The 21,259-nt window shown below is 44.7% G+C and overlaps 1 protein-coding gene across 3 annotated transcripts in view; it reads right to left on the bottom strand.

Moving 5' to 3' along the window:
- Positions 1 to 21,259, bottom strand: part of UMODL1 (uromodulin like 1) — a 171,345-nt gene that overhangs the window by 50,817 nt on the left and 99,269 nt on the right. For all 3 annotated transcript variants that reach the window (XM_033940476.1, XM_033940477.1, XM_033940478.1), the window contains one exon: positions 7,905 to 8,168. In XM_033940476.1, coding sequence (XP_033796367.1) covers positions 7,905 to 8,168 — 264 coding nt within the window. The remainder of the gene's footprint in view (positions 1 to 7,904; positions 8,169 to 21,259) is intronic.

Here is a 21,259-nt window from a genome sequence, read left to right as displayed (position 1 = left end):
AACAGCACTTATCCTCTTCTTAATCTTCTTTCCCACCATGAGTCTCATCCCTTCGTAATTCCCTTTTCGGAAGCTCAATGCTGTTCAATGAATTTCCGATGATGATGTAATAATGGATGATTTTTATGGATGGATTAAATTTGATGAGTTATTGAGAATAATGGATAGATACCCACTACAAGTACCAATAAAAGGAGGATTCACAGAATTTGTGGCAAAAAGATTGTTTATTACAAGTAATTGTTATGCATCAGAATGGTACAGCTTTGAGAATGCAATACAAAGAATGCCAGCTTTACATAGAAGGATTAATAAATACATTTGGTGGAACAATCCTCCAGGGGTCTTTGAACATTGCCCCAAAAGATACATGGGTTACGATATAAATTATTAAATGAAGCCCCGCACCCCCCCCCCTAAGTTTTATCAGTTGTTCTGGTCCGATATTTCACCCCTGTATCCAGGTCAAAGCGGATCATGTTGTGATTGCTGTTTCCCAGCGTTCCTTCTACTTCTACCCCTTGTGCCGGTCCTCATAGTCCATTTAGAATTAAGTCCAGTATTGCATTTCCTCTAGTATTTTCCTTGACAAGTTGTTCCAGGAAGCAATCGCCTAAAGCATCCAGGAACTTGGTCTCCCTAGCACAGCCAGAGGTGTTTAGGTTCCAGTCTATCCCCGGATAGTTGAAGTCACCCATGATAACTGTGTTGCCTCCCTTGCAGTTGCGTTTAATCTTGTCTGTCATTTCTCCATCAATTTCTTCAGACTACCCTGGGGGTCGGTAGTAAATACCGATCTTCATTTCCAGTCCATTCGTTCCCGGATGTTTGACCCATAGAGACTCTAACTTATCCGTCAGTTGTGGCATGTTCTCTCCAGTGGATTCAATTAACCTCTTTGATGTATATGGCAATGCCCCTACCTTTTTGAGCCACTCTGTCTCTGCAGTATAGCTTGTATCCCGGTATCACAGTGTCCCAGAAATTTTCCTCAGTCCACCATTTTTCCATGATTCCGATGATGTCAACGTTATCTTTTTGTGCCATTGCTTCTAGTTCACCCATCTTATTCCTTAGGCTCCTTGCGTTCGTGTACATACACTTGAGTTTGTGGCCTGTTCCCTTCTTGCATTTTCTTCCCTCTTGTGTCCCTATCAGTCTGTCTTGCCTGTGATCTGGTGAGTCTTCCCCTATATCTTCCTGAACAGTATCCACCGATGAGTCTCCCCCTCTATCTTCCTGTACGGTATCCTCTGGGTATACTGGTTCCCGAACCATTGACTCTTTCTCTTGGTCGACTGTCAGCTTTCCCCTTCTTCCTAATTTAAAAACTTCTCAACTTCTCTCTTGCATATAGTTGGTTCTCTAAGGATTATTTGTTCATGTTTGGCTGATTTTATTTTTTGTATATAGCTTTGTGTATGTAAAATTATGTAAACTGTTAGGTTTAAACGGTATAGAAATTTTTAAAATAAATCAATTAAAATATGGTCTAATAGTCTGTAATTTTCACAAAATATAGAAACTTTTCCTTACTAAAGCATCTGTATTTGAATTCATAGTGAGCATCAATTAAACTGAGAACATTGTAGTGCCCTGACTCAAGTAGATGTGGTTATCCATTTGCTACTCATATCACAAGATGTAAAATATCAAGGACTTCCTTTTATATATGTCCATGCGATAGAAGTGATTTTTCAGAGATGAAGCTAGCAGCTTGTGGTTCATCCATCTAGTGATCTATGCCTAATGGCTCAATTCCAGATTGAGTTAATATGGACTTCTCTGATTCCAGATCAACACAATGCTGTGGCTTTTGAGATCAGCATCGATTTGTCATTATGAAGAATTTCTTCATAGAAAGAATATGGGGTGCATTTATGTATATATATGTTCAAAAAGTTCCAGGACAGTTTGAATTGTGTGCCAATGGGAAGTTCTTTTGAGATGTGCTAGCTGGTGTTGAGTAGCTTGAAACCTCAAGAGTAACCTCCTTTTTTCCGTTCACTGATATCTGTTTTTGTCTCCAAGCTACAGCAGATTTTGTGAAAGTGTGTTTTCATGATTGGCTATTTTTCAACATGTGCAACCTCAATGAGCAGCACTAAAGCATGAAGTTCTGTTTAAAACTGGATAATACTGCTACAGAATCTTATGAAATGTTGAAAGTGGCTTATGGGGAACATGTCATGAGTCATGGAAGATGTTTTGAATGTGTCAAAATTTGCGAATTTTGCACAAAAACACGATGACAGTTCTTCCCTAGCCACCTTACTCTCCTGACTTGGCCCCTCCTGATTTCTTCTTGTTTCCTAAACTTAAATCCACGGTGAAAGGAAAGCAATTCAACACCACTGAAGACATAAAGCAAAATTTGATGCAGCAACTTTTGGCGATTTCTGAAGATGTCCTAGATTTCAAACATATGGACTTTAGTAAAATGGGAATGTACCTGAAGAAAGAGCTGTTAGGATGGGATGACATAAGGGAAGTGGAAAAACAGTGGTCTAAACCAGGGGTCCCCAAAGGCCCTCCTTAAGGGCCGAATCCAGTCGGGTTTTCAGGATTTCCCCAATGAATATGCATTGAAAGCAGTGCATGCACATAGATCTCATGCATATTCATTGTGGAAATCCTGAAAATCAGACTGGATTCGGCCCTCAAGGAGGGACTTTGGGGACCCCTGGTCTAAACTGAAAGGAGCAATAAAAATAGCTACTGACCAATCACTGCTTGGCTGGCCTGGACCTTCTCTCCGACGTCAGAATTGACATCGGGGAGAAGGCTTGTGGGCCGGCAGTGTGCAATCACTGCATGCATATGGCCCTTCCCTTCCTGGAGTTGTGGCAGTAGCGAGGGTAATTAAATGGAGAAGACAGTGAGCTGCAATGGCAGGTGGCGAGCGGACAGGCGGTGAGCCGTGGCGGTGGGTGGCAGGTGGCAGAAAGCCCACGTACAGCCAACAGGCAGTCTACATACCCCCTAGGGTACGCATAACGCAGGTTAAGAAACCCTGCCCTAGAGGAAAGGAGGGATAGGGGGTGATATGATTCAGACGTTCAAATACTTGAACGGTATTAACGTAGTACAAAATCTATTCCAGAGAAAGGAAAATGGTAAAACTAGGAGGGCATAATTTGAGTTTGAGGAGTGATAGATTCAAGAGTAATGTTAGGAAATTCTTCTTTACGGAGAGGATGGATGATGTGTGGAATGTGTTCCCGAGGGAGATGGTGGAGAAGAAAACGGTAACAGAGTTCAAACAAGCATGGGATGAACAATGAGGATCTATAATCAGAAAATAATGGGTATATATTGAAGGAACTAAGGCCAGTATTGGGCAGATGCATAGTCTGTGTCTCATATATGAACATTCAGTTGAGGATGGACTGGGGAGGGTTTCGATGGCTGGGATAGTTAAGATGTGCTGGAGTGAGCTTTGATGGAGACTCCAGTAGATGGAACCTAAGCACACTACTGGACAGGGCTCTGGGTTTCTGGCCCAGAAATATCTAAGAAAAAGGACCATTTAAACTAAATAATTAATTTATGAAGCATGTATGGTTGGGCAGACTGGATGGACCACTTGGGTCTTTATCTGTCATCATTTACTATGTTTCTAAGTTAGACCAATAAGAAAAAAATCATCTACAATTTGTTCATAGCTCCCATTATGTAGAACTCACTTCTGTGAGAACTACAGCGTTCCTCTGCTGCTAAGATTGTGCAAAACCCAATAATTTTGTGAGACCTACTGACCCCACACAGTTCCAAATGAATAGAAAAACCAGCAGAGGAGGTCTTTCCTGCCAGCTGGAGGGAATCAAATGGGGGTGATGAAGGTTATTATGCCAAAGGACATAAAGGACATAGGCAATGATGTGACTACATTTTGTGAAGAAGTCAGATTGGAATTGGAGAATGTTAACAAGGAACCTTTTCTGCTATTAGCAAAGCAAACATAGTATGAACATCTTTCTGGAAGGGAGAAGTCTGAGGTCTCTGGAGGTTGTGATAATAAGAACATTTAGGGATGGATTCTGTATAGGACGCCCGGTCTCAGAAGCTGACAAGTGTCCTATATAGAATTGGGCCTAAGGCTGCCTAAAATAAACCCGATTCTGTAATTGGCATCCATGTTACAGATGCTGGTTAGAGAATCGAGTTACTGTAGAAGCAGCTGCTAAGCTTATCGTGGCAAGGGATCTCCCTGCCGCAATAAGTTTAACAGCTGCAACTGTGGCCGCCAGTCCCCCCCCCCCCCCAAACGAATGCAGCAGAAGAGATGCCCAATCTCTCCTGCCCGGAACATCCCCCCCCACCCTGATGATCGCCGGCAGGAAGGTGTCCAATCCCTCCTGCCAGAACATCCCCCACCCTAACCCCCCTGAACAAAACCGGCAGGAGGGGGCCCAATCCCTCCTGCCAAAAAAACCCTCCCCCCAGCATAGAAAGCACAATGCTATCACCCCCCACACACGGACGCCCCACCCACCCCCCTCCCTGGATCCCCCCGCTAACCATGAATGATGGCCAGACGTACGGGTCTTCCCACCAGCCAGCTGGCAGGCCTTCCTACGTCAAAATGAGGTGGGCCTTTCCCTTCCCGGTGCATTGTGGGATGCACCAGGGATGGGCCTAAGGCCTTATTGGCCCAGGTGCTTAAGGGCTTGCTTAAGGCAAGGCCTTAGGATTAGGCCCCCCCTCCTGCCAGTTTCGTTGGGGGGGTGAGGGGGGATTCCGGCAGGAGGGATTGGGCACCCTCCTGCTGGCGATCATTGAGGGGGGGGTTCCGGGCAGGAGGGATTTGGCATCCCTCCTGCTGCGTTTGTTCGGGGGGGACTGGCAGCCGCAGTCATGGCTGCTAAACTTATGTGGCAGGGAGATCCCTTGCTGCGATAAGCTTAGCAGCTGCATCTACTTACAATGTAGGCCAGCATTTTGCTGGCCTACATTGTACGCATCTTGCGCTGGTCTAGGGAGATGTGTACAGCCACCTAGGTCCACCTAAGGCTACTTACGGGTGAAACCACGCCCACGTCTAGCCTTAGATGAGCATAGGCGGGCTTGCGTGCCTCCCTATGCTCCCAGAGGTACCTCCAATGTGAGTGGCCTGCCTCGGGAGCTTTTTTTAAAAAAAACAAAAACGTGCATCCTGATTGGCTGGTTAGACAGCAGTAGGATGCCTACAATTGGGGCGCCATTTATAGAATCTGGGCCACATTGTTTCCAACCATGGCAACCAAGCTTATCAATCTAACCAAGAAAAAGGAAAGGGGACGGGGTTTGATATTTTGCCTTTCTGTGGTTACAGTGAAAGTGGTTACAGTGAAAGTGGTTTACATAGGGGGGGGAGAGAGTGTGGCGCAGTGGTTAAAGCTACAGCCTCAGCACCCTGGGGTTGTGGGCTCAGACCAACACTACACCTTGTGAATCTGGGCAAGTCACTTAATCCCCCCCCCCTTGCCCCAGGTACACTAGATAGATTGTGAGCCCACCGGGACAGACAGGGAAAAATGCTTGAGTACCTGAATAAATTCATGTAAAACATTCTGAGCTCTCCTGGGAGAACGGTATAGAAAATTGAATAAATAAAAGTTATATACAGGTCTTATTTTGTACCTGGGCCAATGGAGGGTTAAGGGACTTGCCAACTGCATTAGGAATCTACTCGTACAATCTCCTGTTTACTGTGTTTTAGAAAGATGTTATATAGACATGAATTTACATCATAATTACTCTACTGTTATATTTTTTAGACAAGGCAGAATTCTTTTGCCTTATTTTACACTGGCTTCCAATTCTGGCAAGAATACTATTCAAATTCTACTGTCTACTATTTAAAACCATAAATGGCGACAGCCCAATCTACCTGAACAACCGTTTCATCCAAACTACATCGACTAGACATAGGAAAACCCACACTCTATTCACGTACCCTCCAATCAAAGAAGTCAAACGGAAAAAACTATATGATGGCCTCCTAGCCACACAAGCAGCAAATCTCGACAACCAAATGTCCAGTCTACTAATTATGACCCCAGACTACAAAACATTCAGAAAAGAAATAAAGACTCTACTCCAGGGGTGCCCACACTTTTTGGGCTTGTGAGCTACTTTTAAAATGACCAAGTCAAAATGATCTACCAACAATAAAATTTTTTAAAAACACAAAGCACACTGTACGCATAGAAAATGTTAATTATAATTCCTATTCCAGGGTTTTTCAAAGAGGTCAAAGCAGATGACTCTATGCACTATCACCTCAGTAACAACCATACAAAATTAGACGAATATACCCCCCTCCCTTTTTACTAAACCACGATAGCAGTTTTTAGCTCAGGGAGCTGCCCTGAATGCCCAGCGCTGCTCTCGACACTCATAGGCTCCCTGCGCTAAAAACCTCTATTGCGGTTTAGTAAAAGGGGACCTTAGTGTAAAATATAGACAGAAGATATAAATTCAGACACATTTTGATCACTAAATTTAAAATAAAATCATTTTTCCTACCTTGTCTGGTGATTTCATGAGTCTCTGGTTGCACTTTCTTCTTCTGACTGTGCATCCAACCTTTCTTCCCTTCTTTTAGCCTGTATGCTTCCTCTCCTCCAGACCTCATTCCCTCCCCCAACTTTTCCTTCCTCTCTCCCTGCCCTTTCTTTCTCTCTGCCTCCCTTTCTTTTTTTTCTGTTTCTCTTCTTTCCTTCTGTCTCCCTGCCTGCTTTTTTTCTTTCTTTCTCCTTGTCCTCCCCCAAGCCACTGCCACTGCCATCGGGGACCAGGACCCAAACTGCCACCAATAACAGGCGCGAAAGCCGACGCCGCCCCAAGCTCGCCCTGCTTCGGCCGACCATCATCGCGATCGACCTATTGGGTGAAATGCTGCCGGGTCCTGCCTTCGCGGAAACAGAAAGTAGGCAGGACCCGGCAGCAAGAAGAGGAAATGCTTCACTAACCTGTCTCCCGCCTTAGCCCATAGCGAACGCTTGCTTCAGGGCTCTCAACATGTGCTTCCCTTCTCTCCCCACCCCCCGGACATAACTTCCGGTTTCGGAGGGAAGAGAAGAGAAGCCGGCACGCACACGTTAGAGCCCGGAGCTTAAGTTCGCTACGGGCTGAAATCTCCAAGCCGGGTTTTTTTTTTAATGTTCAGCAGCGGCGGCAGCAGCAGATGACAGCTAGGTGGACCTATCAGCTAAAAGGCCCTAGGGAGAACACAGAAGAAGGCTGATCGGCCCGGTAGATCAGGACAGCAACACGAGTCTATCATGGAGCACGGGATGGGCTCTGCGATCGACTCACGTTGCCATCCTAAGCTACTGGTCGATCGCGATCGACGTATTGGGCACCCCTGCTCTACACTTCAAAAAATTCCTGCAAACGACTTAATACTGCTAGCTCCTTCCCACATCCCAATACCACTCCCTAATACCTTCCTGATTCCCCAAAGCAACCACATCTACTCCGTATCTCCTCTAGAAATTACCAGATATCTTCTTCATGTAATACCTTTTTTGTAATTCTTTTGTAATCCGCCTTAAACCGCAAGGCAATGGCGGAATAGAAATCTCTAATGTAATGTAATGTAATTAGTTAAGTTTGCTATGTTGTAATGCAATATTGTATGTTTAATCTGGTTTTATAATCTGCCTTGTGTTCATTTTTGGAGAATGGCAAAATAGAAACAGAATATAAATTGACAAAATTATTTAAACCTCTTATTTGTCCAGATTTTGTGTCTTGATTACTAGACTGTAAGATCCAAACAGCAAGGATCATCTTTGTCTATCTGTATAGGGCTGAATACAACTTGCAAAACTAGAAAACTGATAAGCAACAATATAGCAGTGGCATGAAAGACACAGAAGTCTCAAAGAGCTAAACACACTTCCACATGGTATTACCAGTCCTCAGCATCAGCTGAGTCTCTTTGCTCTCTTGCCCACAGCCCTCAGTCAGGACCTTGATGGTGTATAAGGTTCCAGGTTTCAGTCCCCAGGCAGTGAAGTTCAAATTTCCTGTTCTGACATCAGACAGATTTTGGTCTCCCTGAAACAGCAGAACTCTGAAGTGGGATGTCAGGAGAGCGTCTGAAGACCAGGAGACAGAGAAGCTGGTGCTGCTGACATTGGTGGCCACAAGTCTCCTAACTGGATGTGGATGTAACACTGGAAAACAAAAGAGGGAGTACACAAAAATTCATAATATATCATAACATAAAAAACGACTTCTAGACCGCAAAACATTGCAGATTTATGCGATTTATAAAAGATTACATCTACTACAACCGAAAAATCATCATGGAATTTAATTGCACAAAAATCTAGAGAATAAGTAAGTTTTCAAATGTTTTATAAATTCCAGATATGAGAAAGACATGAGATAGTTGTTTGAATTATTTGTCTCAACTGGCAGCCTGATATGAAAGCATACGTTCATATCTTTTGAACTTGTTACAACCCTTCACAGATGGAAAAACAAAAAAAGCATGAGCTTTATGTGAATGTTTTTGAGTAGCAAAGGAAAATGAATTAATCAAATAAGCTGGAGATTGACCCAACAAGACTTTATAATAGACACAAGCCAACTTAAAACTAAATTGTGCCTCAACCGACAACCAATCCAAAGTTAGATGGTCATTTCTTTAAACCAAAAATAAGCCTGACCACGGTATACTGTATAACTCGCAGATGGTCTTTTTTGTTCCGGTAAAGTAAATGATGTTACAATAATCCAAATGGCCTAACACTAGCGATTGAACTAGTAGCTTGAATGCCATTATACATTACATTAGTGATTTCTATTCCGCCATTACCTTGAGGTTCAAGGCAGATTTCAAAAGGAATTATCTGGCCATTTCCAGAGCAATTGAAAAGTAAAGCGGGTTGCTTCAGAGAATTGGAACGAGTCTTGCGGTGTTAGTTTGTCTTCAAGAATTTCTTGAATGCATGGTTTTTATTTCTTTTCTGAACAATTTGTAGTCTGGGGTCATTATCAGTAAATTGGAGAGTTGGTAGTCTAGTTTTGCTGCTTGTGTGGCTAGAAGGCCATCGTATAGTTTTTTTTCGTTTGATATCTCTGATTGTAGGATGCATGAACGGTTTGTGGGTTCTCCTATGTCTGGTTGAGGTAGTTTGGATTATGCGGTTGTTTAGGTAGGCTGGGCTGTCTCCCTTTATGGTTTTACATAGTAGGCAGTAGAATTTGAATTGTACTTTTGCTTGTATTGGGAGCCAGTGTGAGTTGAAGTATGCCGCCGTGATGTGGTCATGTTTCCTCAATGAATAGATAAGTCTTAGTGCTGTGTTTTGAACTGTTTGTAGTTGTTTTATCATGTTTACGGGGCAGGGGAGATAGAGTATGTTGCAGTAGTCTCTAGAAGACCTAGGACTAGGGACTGGACCAAAAGCTGGAATTGTGTTCTGTCAAAGAATTTTTAAACTTGCCTTAAGTTTCTTTTGACCGTGAATGATTTTTGTATTGTTTTGTTGATTTGTGGTTGCATGGTACAGCATCTGTCTATCGTCATTCCTAGAAGTTTTAGAGTGGGTTATATGGGGTATGTGATTTAGTTTATTACTAAATTTGTTATGGTTGGGGTTTTATTATTTTCAAGGAGAATGAATTTTGTCTTGTCTGGGTTCAGTTTCAGTTTGTGATTTTTCATCCATGTTGTTACTGTTTCAAGTGTCCTGTGTAGTGTGTCTGTCATGGAGGACATTGGTTGGTCAAAAGGAAGAAGAATGGTGATGTCGTCTGCATAGTTATAGGAGGTTAAGCCTAATTTGTCCAGGCAGGTGCCGAGGGATGCAATGTAGAGATTGAAGAGAGTTGGGGATAGTGAAGATCATTGGGGTATGCCGCAGGGGTTGGACCATGGTTCTGATTTTTCTTTGTTCAACTTTACTCTGTAAGTTCTGGATTGTAGGAATCCTTGAAACTATGTGTGTACCTTATCTGTGATTCCTATTGTATCTAGTATTTGTAGTAGGATGTTGTGGTCCACCAGGTCAAATAAGGTCTAATAGAACGTAATTTCTATAGGATATGGAAGCCCTTACAGACTACCAAATCCACTTGGCTCTTCATGGACAAATTCTAGTCAAGAGTAACTCCCAAAATTCTAACAGAGGAACAAACAGGATATTATGTATTCTTAATAAGAGAGTCCTCTAATACATTCTCACGAGGTGAGGCAAAGAAAAATTTGGTCTTCTCAGAATTTAATTTCAGTCTAAAGTCCGACATCCAATCCTCAATAAGTTCTATTACTTCGGCAATAATATAAATATTAGAAAGCCGAGATGGACAAGGAATTACAATTGTAATATCATCAGCATTGAAGAATCTGCTACCCAACAAAGATAGATATACATTAAATAGAAGGGGGAAGACTGGTGAACCCTGAGGAACACCACACAGGTTTCTCCACTCTTCAGAATACCATTCGGATTCGGTAGGTACATGACTTCAAAAATCCTTGGAACCATGTATGCACCCTTCAAAGTAGAGTGTTAGACTGCATTATTTTTAAAAAAACTAAATTAACCAAAAGGTGAAAATGCACTACACGAGCTTATTCTTTAAAGACAAGGGTACTGGTGAGAATATGTCTGCATTTTGGTATATATCTTTATATATACGTGGTGTCCAGAAAAAATGAGACCCCCAACATTTTTCCAAATAACTCAAAAACAAATATACTATTATTTAAAAAGTTATTGACAGGTGTTACTACAAGATCTGTAATAACTGGATGATCCCTGTTTTCAGCCCTTGCAGCCGCTGTCTCCAGAGAGCTGCCATTGTTGCCACTGCTCCACTCCCCCTGGAGAGCTGCAGAAGGAAGAAGCACTGGCACAGGTGAGGGGGGGAGGGTGAGACAGAGCATTGGTGATAGGGGAGAGAAAGATTGGTGGCTTGAAGGGTGCAGGGCCGCCATCAGGGCAGTACTACCAGTCCTGCATTCAGGGGCCCGGGCTCCCCCAGGGTCGCAAGCATAGGCTCCTCTCCTTCTCCTTACCTGCCTTGCCACAGCACACAGCCGAACGGAAGTCTTCCCGATGTCAGCGCTGACATCGGAGGGAGGGCTTAAGCAAAGCCCTCCCTTCCTCTGACGTCAGCGCTGACATCGGGAAGACTTCCGGTCGGCTGCTTGTGGCAGAGTAAGTAGGGAAAAGGCAGTCGTGTACCGAAGGGGGGGGCGGTCCGCCCTGGATGCAGCCATGGGGGGGGGAGTGTGTACAGTCGGTCAGGTCCCCTTAGCCTTGTGGTGCTTCCCCCGACCGACCGACAACAGGCCCGGCCAACAAACCTCCCTGCCCTGTAGTAGCGAATCTAAATTACCTTCTTACAGCAGCTTCAATACTCCAGCTGCTGTAAGAAGGTAATTTAGATTCGCGGCTACAGGGCAGGGAGGTTTGTCCAACCGGGCCTGTTCTGTTGTCGGTCGGGTGGGGAAGCGCCACAAAGGTAAGGGGCAGGGAGGAAGAAAGGGAGGAAAGGTGGAGTGGAAAAGAAAAGACGCTTAAGGGAAATGGGTAAAACTGAGGGGGGAGAAGGCCGCTGAAAGCACTGGGGAAGACAAAGGGATGGAGAAGGACGCTGAAAGGACATGGGGAAGACAAAGGGGTGGAGAAGGACGCTGAAAGGACATGGGAAAGACGGGAGGGGGGAAGGAGAAGGACGCTGAAAGCACATGGGGAAGATAGAGGGGGAGAAGGACCCTGAAAGGACATGGGGAAGACAAAGGGGTGGAGAAGGACGCTGAAAGGACATGGGAAGATGGGGGCAGAAGGACGCTGAAAGGGCATGGGGAAGACAGAGGGGGAGAAGGACGCTGAAAGGACATGGGGAAGACAGGGGGAGAAGGACACTGAAAGCAAATGTGGAAGACAGAGGGGGGAGAAGGATGCTGACAGGACATGGGGAAGATGGGGAGGGAGAAGGACGCTGAAAGGAAATGGGGAAGAGAGAGTGGGGAGAAGACACTGGCAGGGAAGAAAACAGAGATGCCAGACTACCGGGGGAACGGAGGGAAGAAGATGGGTGCCAGACCAATTTGGGAGGGGGGAGAAAGGGAGAGGCACAGTAACAGTGCAAATGGAAGACGCAGAAAGAAGAGAGACAGTGGATGGAAGGAATTAAATGAGAACATGAGGAAAGCAGAAACCAGGCAACAAAGGTAGGAAAAAAATTCTTTTTTTTGCTTCAGGATAAAGTAGTATATTAGTTGAGTTGATAAAAATTTATAAACATTAGAGGCTCTGGTAGAAACACGTTTACAAAGTATGTATTCTTCCCAATTAATATTTCCAAATTAATACAGTCTTTTTGCTTATTTTTAAATGTATTTCTACCAGAGCCTTTAATTCAGTAGCATAATTAAATGAAATAACTATTTCTGTAGTTTATAGGGATGGGCGGGGACGGAGGGGATTCCTCGCGGGGACGGGTGGGGACGGAGGGATTCCTCGCGGGGATGGGTGGGAGTCCTCACGGGGATGGGTGGGGACGGGTGGGACTTTGGCGGGGACGGGTGGGGACGGGTGGGATTTCTGTCCCCGCGCAACTCTCTACCCCAGGGTCCTAGGCCACCATAGCACAAATTCTTGTATTATGCTTCTGCTGTGCACAACAATAAACACTGCTGTCATACTTTTTTTTGTCCCCTGCCGATTTCCTGATTGCACCCCCCCGGACAAAAGTGGATCCGTCTACCTGGACCGCGGCCGCAGCCGGCGATATACTAGGTGCGTGCCTCTCGTCTCCTGACTCCTTCACCAAGGCCCGCCCTGTCTCCACTCCGATTGGCTTGAGCTTAGGGTGCCTAGCCAATCAGGAGACACATCACTTGCCTGCCACTGAATCTGCGAGAGCAGGTCGGCCGGATGACGTCACCACGTCTCTAAGAGGACAGGACGAGAGGAGCAGCACAAGGAGCTTCAGAACTAGTAAGGCAGTGATCAATTTAAACATGCACCTTTCTTCCTCCATCCCATGCACCTTTCTTCCTCCATCCCATAACATACACAGCCTGGTGGTGATGATTATCAGATTGATTCATGAATATATAATGATGTTATGAGTGTGCATCTCTGCCTTCCCATCCTCCTTAGCATGTCACATACAGCATGTTACATTATACAAAGTCTGTGTAATGTAACATGCTGTATGTGACATGCTGAGGAGGATGGGAAGGAAGAGGTGCACACTCATAACATCATTATATATTCATCCATAGCTGCATGTTAATGATGTGCTCATATGCACTTATTTATCATCATAACATATACATCATCATTAACATGCAGCTGTGGATGTGTAAGGACAGGCTGAGGAGGATGGATGGGAAGGAAGGAAGGTGCACATATCAACATATCGTACATTTTTAACATGCATGATGCAGCTATAGGCAAGCTGAGGAGGATGGGATCATACAGATGTGTATGTTCAGATATGCACTCAGATGTGTAGTTTTTTCTGATATATTTATTAAGCTTACAGTATTTATAAAAACACATTTAATACTTGTTACAAAAAATATTGTACAATTGTGATCTACTTCTGGCCTACAAAGGTCAAAAGAAATCCTTAACTGAGATTTTACATTCAAAAGTGAATTATAGCTACTAGCACTATTATTTATTAGTTATTTATTATGCAGATGTTTGTTAGTTTGTTATTAGTTCAGTATTAGACATATGTTAGTTTAGAATAGATAGGTATAGATTAGTTTAGTTTAGGTTAGGTTAGGGCCCTGCTGAAAGAGTCTACCTTGACGTGTTTGCAGGCTTACAAATCTTTTTTTCAAAGAGTGCGGCGACAGAGAAAAGTATGTGTGTATTCGGCCCATGGAAGAAGGGGGGGATCGGGGGGGTGGGGTGCGTGGGGGGCCCAATAGGATTGCTCAGTAAGGGGCCCAGAAATTTCTGATGGCGGCCCTGGAGGGGTGTATGAAAGGAAGGATTGGGAAAGATTGATGGTTGCAGGAGGTGTGGGGAGGTTGAAAAATAGTGGTGGTTGCAGGGGTGTGTGTGGGGGAGTTGGAAAAGATTGATGTTCGCAGGGGTGTGTGTGTATGTGTGTGGGGGGGGTGGATTGCAAAAGATTGATGGTTGCGGGGGGGGGGTTGGGAATGAATGATGGTTGCAGGGGGCATGGGGTTTGGAGATTGGAAAAGATTGGTAGTTGCAGGTGTGTGTGAATTAGGAAAGATTGGTGATTGCAAGGGGGGTTTGTAGGTCAGTTCTGCCAGTTACTAATTACCCAAATGATTTAAAGTGTTGTTTAGGGTGATACACTTGTTTTAAGGGAGGGCCGCACTGCTTAGGAACAGAGGGACATTGTGTGCCATGAGGGGGGCTATGCAAGGTGACTACGTGCTATGGGGATGAGGGGGGTGGAGAGGGGTACTTGGAGAGACCTCCCAGGAAAGGGACTTGGGAGTTCTTATCGACAAGTCGATGAAGCCGTCCGCGCAATGTGTGGCAGCGGCGAAAAGGGCGAACATAATGCTAGGAATGATAAAAAAGGGGATCACGAACAGATCGGAGAAGGTTATCATGCCACTGTATCAGGCCATGGTGCGCCCTCACCTGGAGTACTGCGTACAGCACTGGTCGCCGTACATGAAGAAGGACACGGTACTACTTGAAAGAGTCCAGAGAAGAGCGACTAAGATGGTAAAGGGGTTGGAGGATCTGCCATACAGCGAAAGATTAGAGAAACTGGGCCTCTTCTTCTCGAACAGAGGACATTGAAAGGGGACATGATCGAAACGTTCAAGGTACTGAAGGAGATAGACTTATTGATAAGGACAGGTTGTTCACCCTCTCCAAGGAGGGAGAACAAGAGGGTACTCTTTAAAGTTGAAAGAGGATAGATTCCGTACAAACGTAAGGAAATTCTTCTTCATCCAGAGAGTGGTGGAAAACTGGAAAGCTCTTCTGGAGTCTTTCATAGGGGAAAGACAAAGTTAGACAAGTTCCTGCTAAACAAGGACATACGCTGGTAGGGCTAGTCTCAGTTAGAGCGCTGGTCTTTGACCAGAGGGCTGCCGCGGGAGTGGACTCTGGTCAGACCCATCAGCGGCATTTCTTATGTTCTTATGACTAAGTGCCATGGAGCTAGGTGGGGCTTCTCTTGCATGAAATACCTCAATCTCTTATTCAGTTTCCTCACCCTTACAGCTGTCACCATATCTTTCCTCCCATCCCCCATGGCTAGGGTTACCAATTTTCGGGCCGCAAAAATCAGGACACATGACTCCGCCCTGTTATGCCTCCAGCCCTGCCTTATTCCACCCCAGACCCACCCAACTCCTTCCGCCTTCAACTATTCCCTGTACTGCTCCAGCCCCTCCAAGTTCAGCCTCCAACCCGCCCCCCCCAACCTCCTCTCTTCTTTCCCGACAAGCTTTGACTGTGTCTGGAGGGCCTGGAGCCTACACAGATGTGTGTGACATCATCCATGCATGCTCAGATGACCTCCAGACGTGACCAGAGCTCTTCGGGACTTTCCAAAACCTGGACAAACTGCTGGGTTTTGGAAAGTCTGCCCAGGATGCCGGACAGTCCTCTAAAAAGAGGACATATCTGGGTTTTCATGGACGTCTGGTAATCCTACCCATAGCAAGCCTTCAGCTTGCTGCTCCTACCCCCTGGCACATTCCTTCCTTTTGTCTGCCCCCAACCACTCCCCATGGCATATTCCCCCTCCCCGCATGTGATTCACCCTTCTACTCCCCCTACCAATTCCCATTACACTGTTACCTTATTCCTTTCAAGAGGCAGCAGCTCTGCTCTCTCTCTTCTCCTCCCCAGCTGAACTCCTGCAGCAAGAAGAGGAGGAAGTGAACAACTGCACAGTGGGTCACTTCTTATGTCCCCATCTAAGCAGAGCACATAAGCAATTGCTCATACATTCTAGGAGCATTGCGCACAGATTTTACATGGTAGCTCACAAAAATACTTGCAAATCTGGTATTTAGAACTTGTCACTCACACAAAAAAAATTTGCACGAACTCGGCCAATCCTTAGTGGGAACATTGGTCACTTCCTCCTCCAATGCCAACTTAGACCCAACTGTTTATGAAAACTACAAAATGACATGGGGACAATTTTTTCCCCGTCCCCACAGAAACTCATTTTCACGTCCCGTCCCCGCAAATTCTTTTCCTGTCCCTGCCCCATTCCTGCAAGCTCCATCTTCATCTGCACAAGCCTCAAACACTTTAAAATCATAAGTGTTCGAGGCTTGTGCAGTTACGGCAGAGCTTTCAGGAATGGGCCAGGGGCAGCGACAAAACTCGCGGGGATGGGGAAATTGAGTTCCTGTGGGAATGGGGACAAATTTGTCCCCGTGCCATTCTCTAATGTAAACCACAGGATCACTATTCACATAAACAGTTGGGTCTAAAGTAACACAGGAGAAGAAATGACCCACTATGCAGAGGTTCACTTCCTCCTTTATTTTGTCACGCAAGCCAGGGTATGAGAGAGTGAGCAGAGCTGCTAAATTTACCACCTCTACAGAATTCTGAAGGGGTGGGGAATTCTGCGCAAAAAAAAAAAATGCAGTTCCTCTTCCTCTCCTTCCCTCCCTAATGTAGTGGTGGACTTTTTATTACTACTACTACTACTACTACTACTACTTATCATTTCTATAGCACTGCTAAACATTCAAGAAAAAGTCCCTGCTCAGTAGAGCTTACAATCTAATCAAACAAACAGGACAAGTAGAGGGTTAGGGAGTTTAGATTGATGACAGAACCTTGGCCTTGTAACAACTTGAATTGGACCATTCTGCTTTCAACAGTGGCCAATCAGGGTCACAAGTACCTGACAGAAACCCAAATGGTAGCAAGATTCCATGCTTGCGATCTGAGCAATGGCTCTCCCAATTTCTATCTCAATAGCAAACTATGGACTTTTCCTCCAGTAACTTGTCTAAACCTTTTTTAAACCCAGATATGTTAACCTCTGTTATCATCCTCTGGTTACGCGTTCCAAAGCTCAACTCTTCATAGAGAGAAAAAATATTTATTCCTATTTGTTTTAAAAGTATTATCATGCAATTTCATTGAGTGTTCCCTAGTCTTATTACTTTTCCAAAGAATAAACAATTGATTCATGTTTACCCATTCTACACCACTCAGGATTTTGTAGACCTCTATCATATCTTCCCTTAGCCATCACTTCTGCAAATAGAAGAGGCTTAATCTCTTTAACCTTATAAGAACATAAGAATTGCCATACTGGGACAGATCGAAGGTCCATAAAGCCCAGTACAGTATCTTGTTTTCAACAGTGGCCAACCCAAGTACCTAGCTAGATCCCAAGTAGTAAAACAGATTTTATGCTGCTTATCCTAAGAATAAGCAGTAGGTTTCCCCAAGCCATTCAGACCCTTTATCATTCTGTTGCTCTTCTCTAAATCCTTCCTTCACTTCATCCCACATTGCAATATACTCTATATATGTATTTATTTATTTATTTGCACACTGGTATCTCTGTTTCTTCCTCTTCATTCACAATTCCTTTTGCACCCTCCCGAGTACTGTGTTCTTTGAATGATCATAGACTAGCTCTTCCTAGGCCTTCTCAAGCAAAATGAGAATCTACTATGACCAGGGCATTTCTTTCTGGCGCCCTTTTTCTGGAATAGTCTACCCCTGCCCTCAGAACAATCCTATTAAACCTTTAGGACCCCTTTTGAAAACATATTATTTCAATGCTGCCTTTGGATGAGCGGCAGAGGTCTGGGCAGTTGGCCTGGACTCTGTGGTACTGCACTGCATTTATTGAATCTGTTGGAATGCTTATGACTCTTTGAGTGCTTCGTTCTTTCCCATCTATAATGGAATTCTTTTCCCTTTTTAACTAATTAAGGGGCCCTTTTAGTAAGCAGCATTAAAAAGTGGCCTGCGCTATCCCCAGTGCATGTTTTTCTTGCATGATAAAGCCACTTTTAGTGCTCAGTAAATGGCTAAATTTTCTATTTCTGCAATGATGACCACAAGCTAATTTCCCCAGTAGTATTTGGACATTACCACATGAGCACTTACCGATGCCTATTTTGTAGGCAGTAAGGTCTGGATTCTGTATAGGATGCCCAGGAAGGGCGTCCTATAAAAAATCGGGCCTAGGCCCACCCAAAATAAACCCGATTCTGTAACCAATGTCCATGTTACAGGCGCTGGTTACAGAACCGGGTTACTCTAGACACGGCCGCTATACGTATCGCGGCAAGGGATCTCCCTGCCACGATAAGTATAGCGGCCACAGCTGCAAGTTCCCCCACCCCCTTATGATCACGGCAGGAGGGAGCCCAGCCCCCATGTATGATCATGGCAGGAGGGAGCCCAGCCCCCCCACGTATGATCGCGGCAGGAGGGAGCCCAACCCCTCCTGCCCGATGGCTGCCCACCCTTTCCCAATGATTGCCGGCAGGTGGGTGCCCAATCCCTCCTGCCAGACACCCCCAACAAACCCCCGCCATCCCCGAACCCCACCTCCAACGTTTGTGGAAATAGCCCCTAAGGGCTCATCACTAATCCTGCGCTAATCAGTTAGTGTGCGGCAATGCCCATGTGCTAAATCAGGGGTGTCAAAGTCCCTCCTCGAGGGCCGGAATCCAGTCGGGTTTTCTGGATTTCCCCAATGAATATGCATTGAAAGCAGTGCATGCAAATAGATCTCACGCAGATTCATTGGGGAAATCCTGAAAACCCGACTGGATTCTGGCCCTCGAGGACCGACTTTGACACCTGTGTGCTAAATGATTAGCATAGCTGTGTTCTCTCTCTGACCCCAAACATATCCCCAGAGTGCACACATGTAAAAACTACCATGGGATGTCTGGGTGCGCCTCACAGTAGTACATTTTAACCTGTGGTAAGCATGAGTTATTGCTCACTACAGTTTAGTAAAAGGGCCCCTAATTTGATCCAATAAGTGAGAGGTCACTTGTGAAGCTACTAAGTAGTAAATTTAAAACAAACTGGAGAAAATATTTCTTTACTCAAAGTGTAATTAAACTCTGACATTTGTTGCCAGAGAATATGGTGAAAGCAGTTATCTTAGCAAGGTTTTAAAAAGGTTTGGCTAATTTCCTAAAAGAAAAGTTCATAAGCCATAATTAAGATTGACTTTGGAAAATCCACTGTTTATTTTTAGGATAAGCAGCATAAAATTTGCTTTACTCTTTGAGATCTTACCAGGTATTTGTGGCTTGGGTTGGCCACTGTTGGAAACAGGATATTGGGCTTGATGAACCTAACATCTCTCCCAGTATGGCAACTCATATGTTGGTATGACTCTTCCTAACACAGCTACTTCCAGTGACTCAGCACTATTACAAGCACTATTAAAAAAAAATAGAAAGCTCGACCTTGAGGGTGAGACTGTTGCAGCTTTCTGTAGTCTGACTGTAACATACTGAGCAATTTTATAATTTCTAGCCCATGTGTTTAAAAGCAGCAGAAAGTTCACAAAAATCAGAAAACAAAACTCAAATCCAAAAACCAAATACTGTTCTAAATGAATGATATACTGTAGGACAGGGGTGCCTACCAGTGGCGTACCAAGGGGGGGTGGGGGGCGGCAGCCTTAGGGGGGATGCACAGCCGGACAAGTCCGGAAAATTCCTGGGCTGCGACAGCACTCAGCGGCATCGGCGCCCCCCCCCCCCCTGCCCCGCGACAGCACTCAAATTCGGCCTCCTTCTCCCGGCATCAGCAGAACTTCAGATCGGCAACAGGTGCTCAGTTAAACGCTTCCCCTGACTCAGCTTCCTGTTTCCGCCCAGGCAGTTCAGTCAGGGGAAGCTTTTGACTGAGCACCTGAGTGGGGCCATAGTGCAAAATATAGACAGCAGATATAAATTCTCAAAACGGACACATTTTGATCTCTAAATTGAAAATAAAATCATTTTTCCTACCTTTTTGTCTAGTTGTACTTCTTTCTTCTGTAAATCCAATATTTCTTTCTTTCTGCCTTCCTTTCTTTCTTTCTGCCCCCTCCCCTTTTCTTTCAGTCTCTCTTTCTTTTTCTCTCCCCCTGCCCCCTCTTTATTTCTGCCTTTCTCTCTCCCCCTGTCCCCCAAGTCAGCGTGGCAATTTCTCCACCCCCAATTCTTTCTCTCTCCCTGCCCCCCCCCCAAGCCTCCACGCTGATTTCTTCCTGCTTCCCTGAGCCAGGCCTGGTGCATACAAGCGCCCAAAGCCTCCCCTCCCCCACAATGTCAATTCTGACATTAGAGAGGAAGTTCCAGGCCAGCCAGGCAGCGATTGACTGGCCCAGAACTTCCTATCCGACGTCAGAATTGACGTCGGAGGTGAAGGCTTTTGGGTCCGGAACTTGTACGTGCCTGGCCTGGCTCGGGGAGGCAGGAAGAACACGATCACAAAGGCAACGCGATCAACTCGCATTGCCTTTGCGATCTACTGGTTGATCGCGATCGACCATTTGGGCACCCCTGCTATAGAACCTTCATCAATGCTAAGTTATCATGTATGTGTGTGTCAAAATAACACAGGTCAACACATAATTTTCATCAGAGTTAATGTTGGGTGGGTTTTGTAGTATTTTTCATGCTGATTTCAAATCTGTGTTTAGTTTTTCACTAGCACATTACATTTTAATGAGGCTCATTATATATAATTACTAGCTGATGCCCCGGCGTTGCACGGGTATTTAATTATAGCAATAACACTGTAAATGGATTCAAATAAAGATACTTTATAGTGGTGAATGAAATTATTTTTTTACAGCTTTATAAAAAGTACAATATTCAAATTATAATGTGAAATATTTGACAAAATGAATACAATACAACTAACACAAAACTTGATTATAAACAACATTTTTAGTTTCACCTCCAGGAGCAAGAACATATAAATTCTTGGGTGAACCCACCCTTGAGCAAGCAACATAGAGTTGTCCATGGGAAAAACAGGGGGATGTTAAATCCACTCCACAGTATGTAATAGTCTGTCCCTGTGATTTGTTGATTGTGATAGAGAATGCAAGTCTCACTGGAATTTGCAATCTCTTAAACTGAAAAGGAAGATGTGTTGCAAGTTTCGTTCAAATCGGGCAAGCCGTTTTTGCGTTGGCAGCTTTTTACATTTTTTCCATTGACATGAATGGGTGAAATCTGATTTTCTGTTTGTAGCTCCGCCCTAGTGTGCAGGTGGGCCATGAGACCTCCAGAACATATCACCCCAGGTAGTGAGGGATCTGCATACCAAGTTTC

This window comes from Geotrypetes seraphini, chromosome 4 (assembly GCF_902459505.1).
Source record: "Geotrypetes seraphini chromosome 4, aGeoSer1.1, whole genome shotgun sequence".
Taxonomy (NCBI): Eukaryota; Metazoa; Chordata; class Amphibia; order Gymnophiona; family Dermophiidae; genus Geotrypetes; species Geotrypetes seraphini.
Note: the sequence above shows the minus strand (reverse complement) of the source record. Positions and strands in the feature narration are given on the sequence as shown.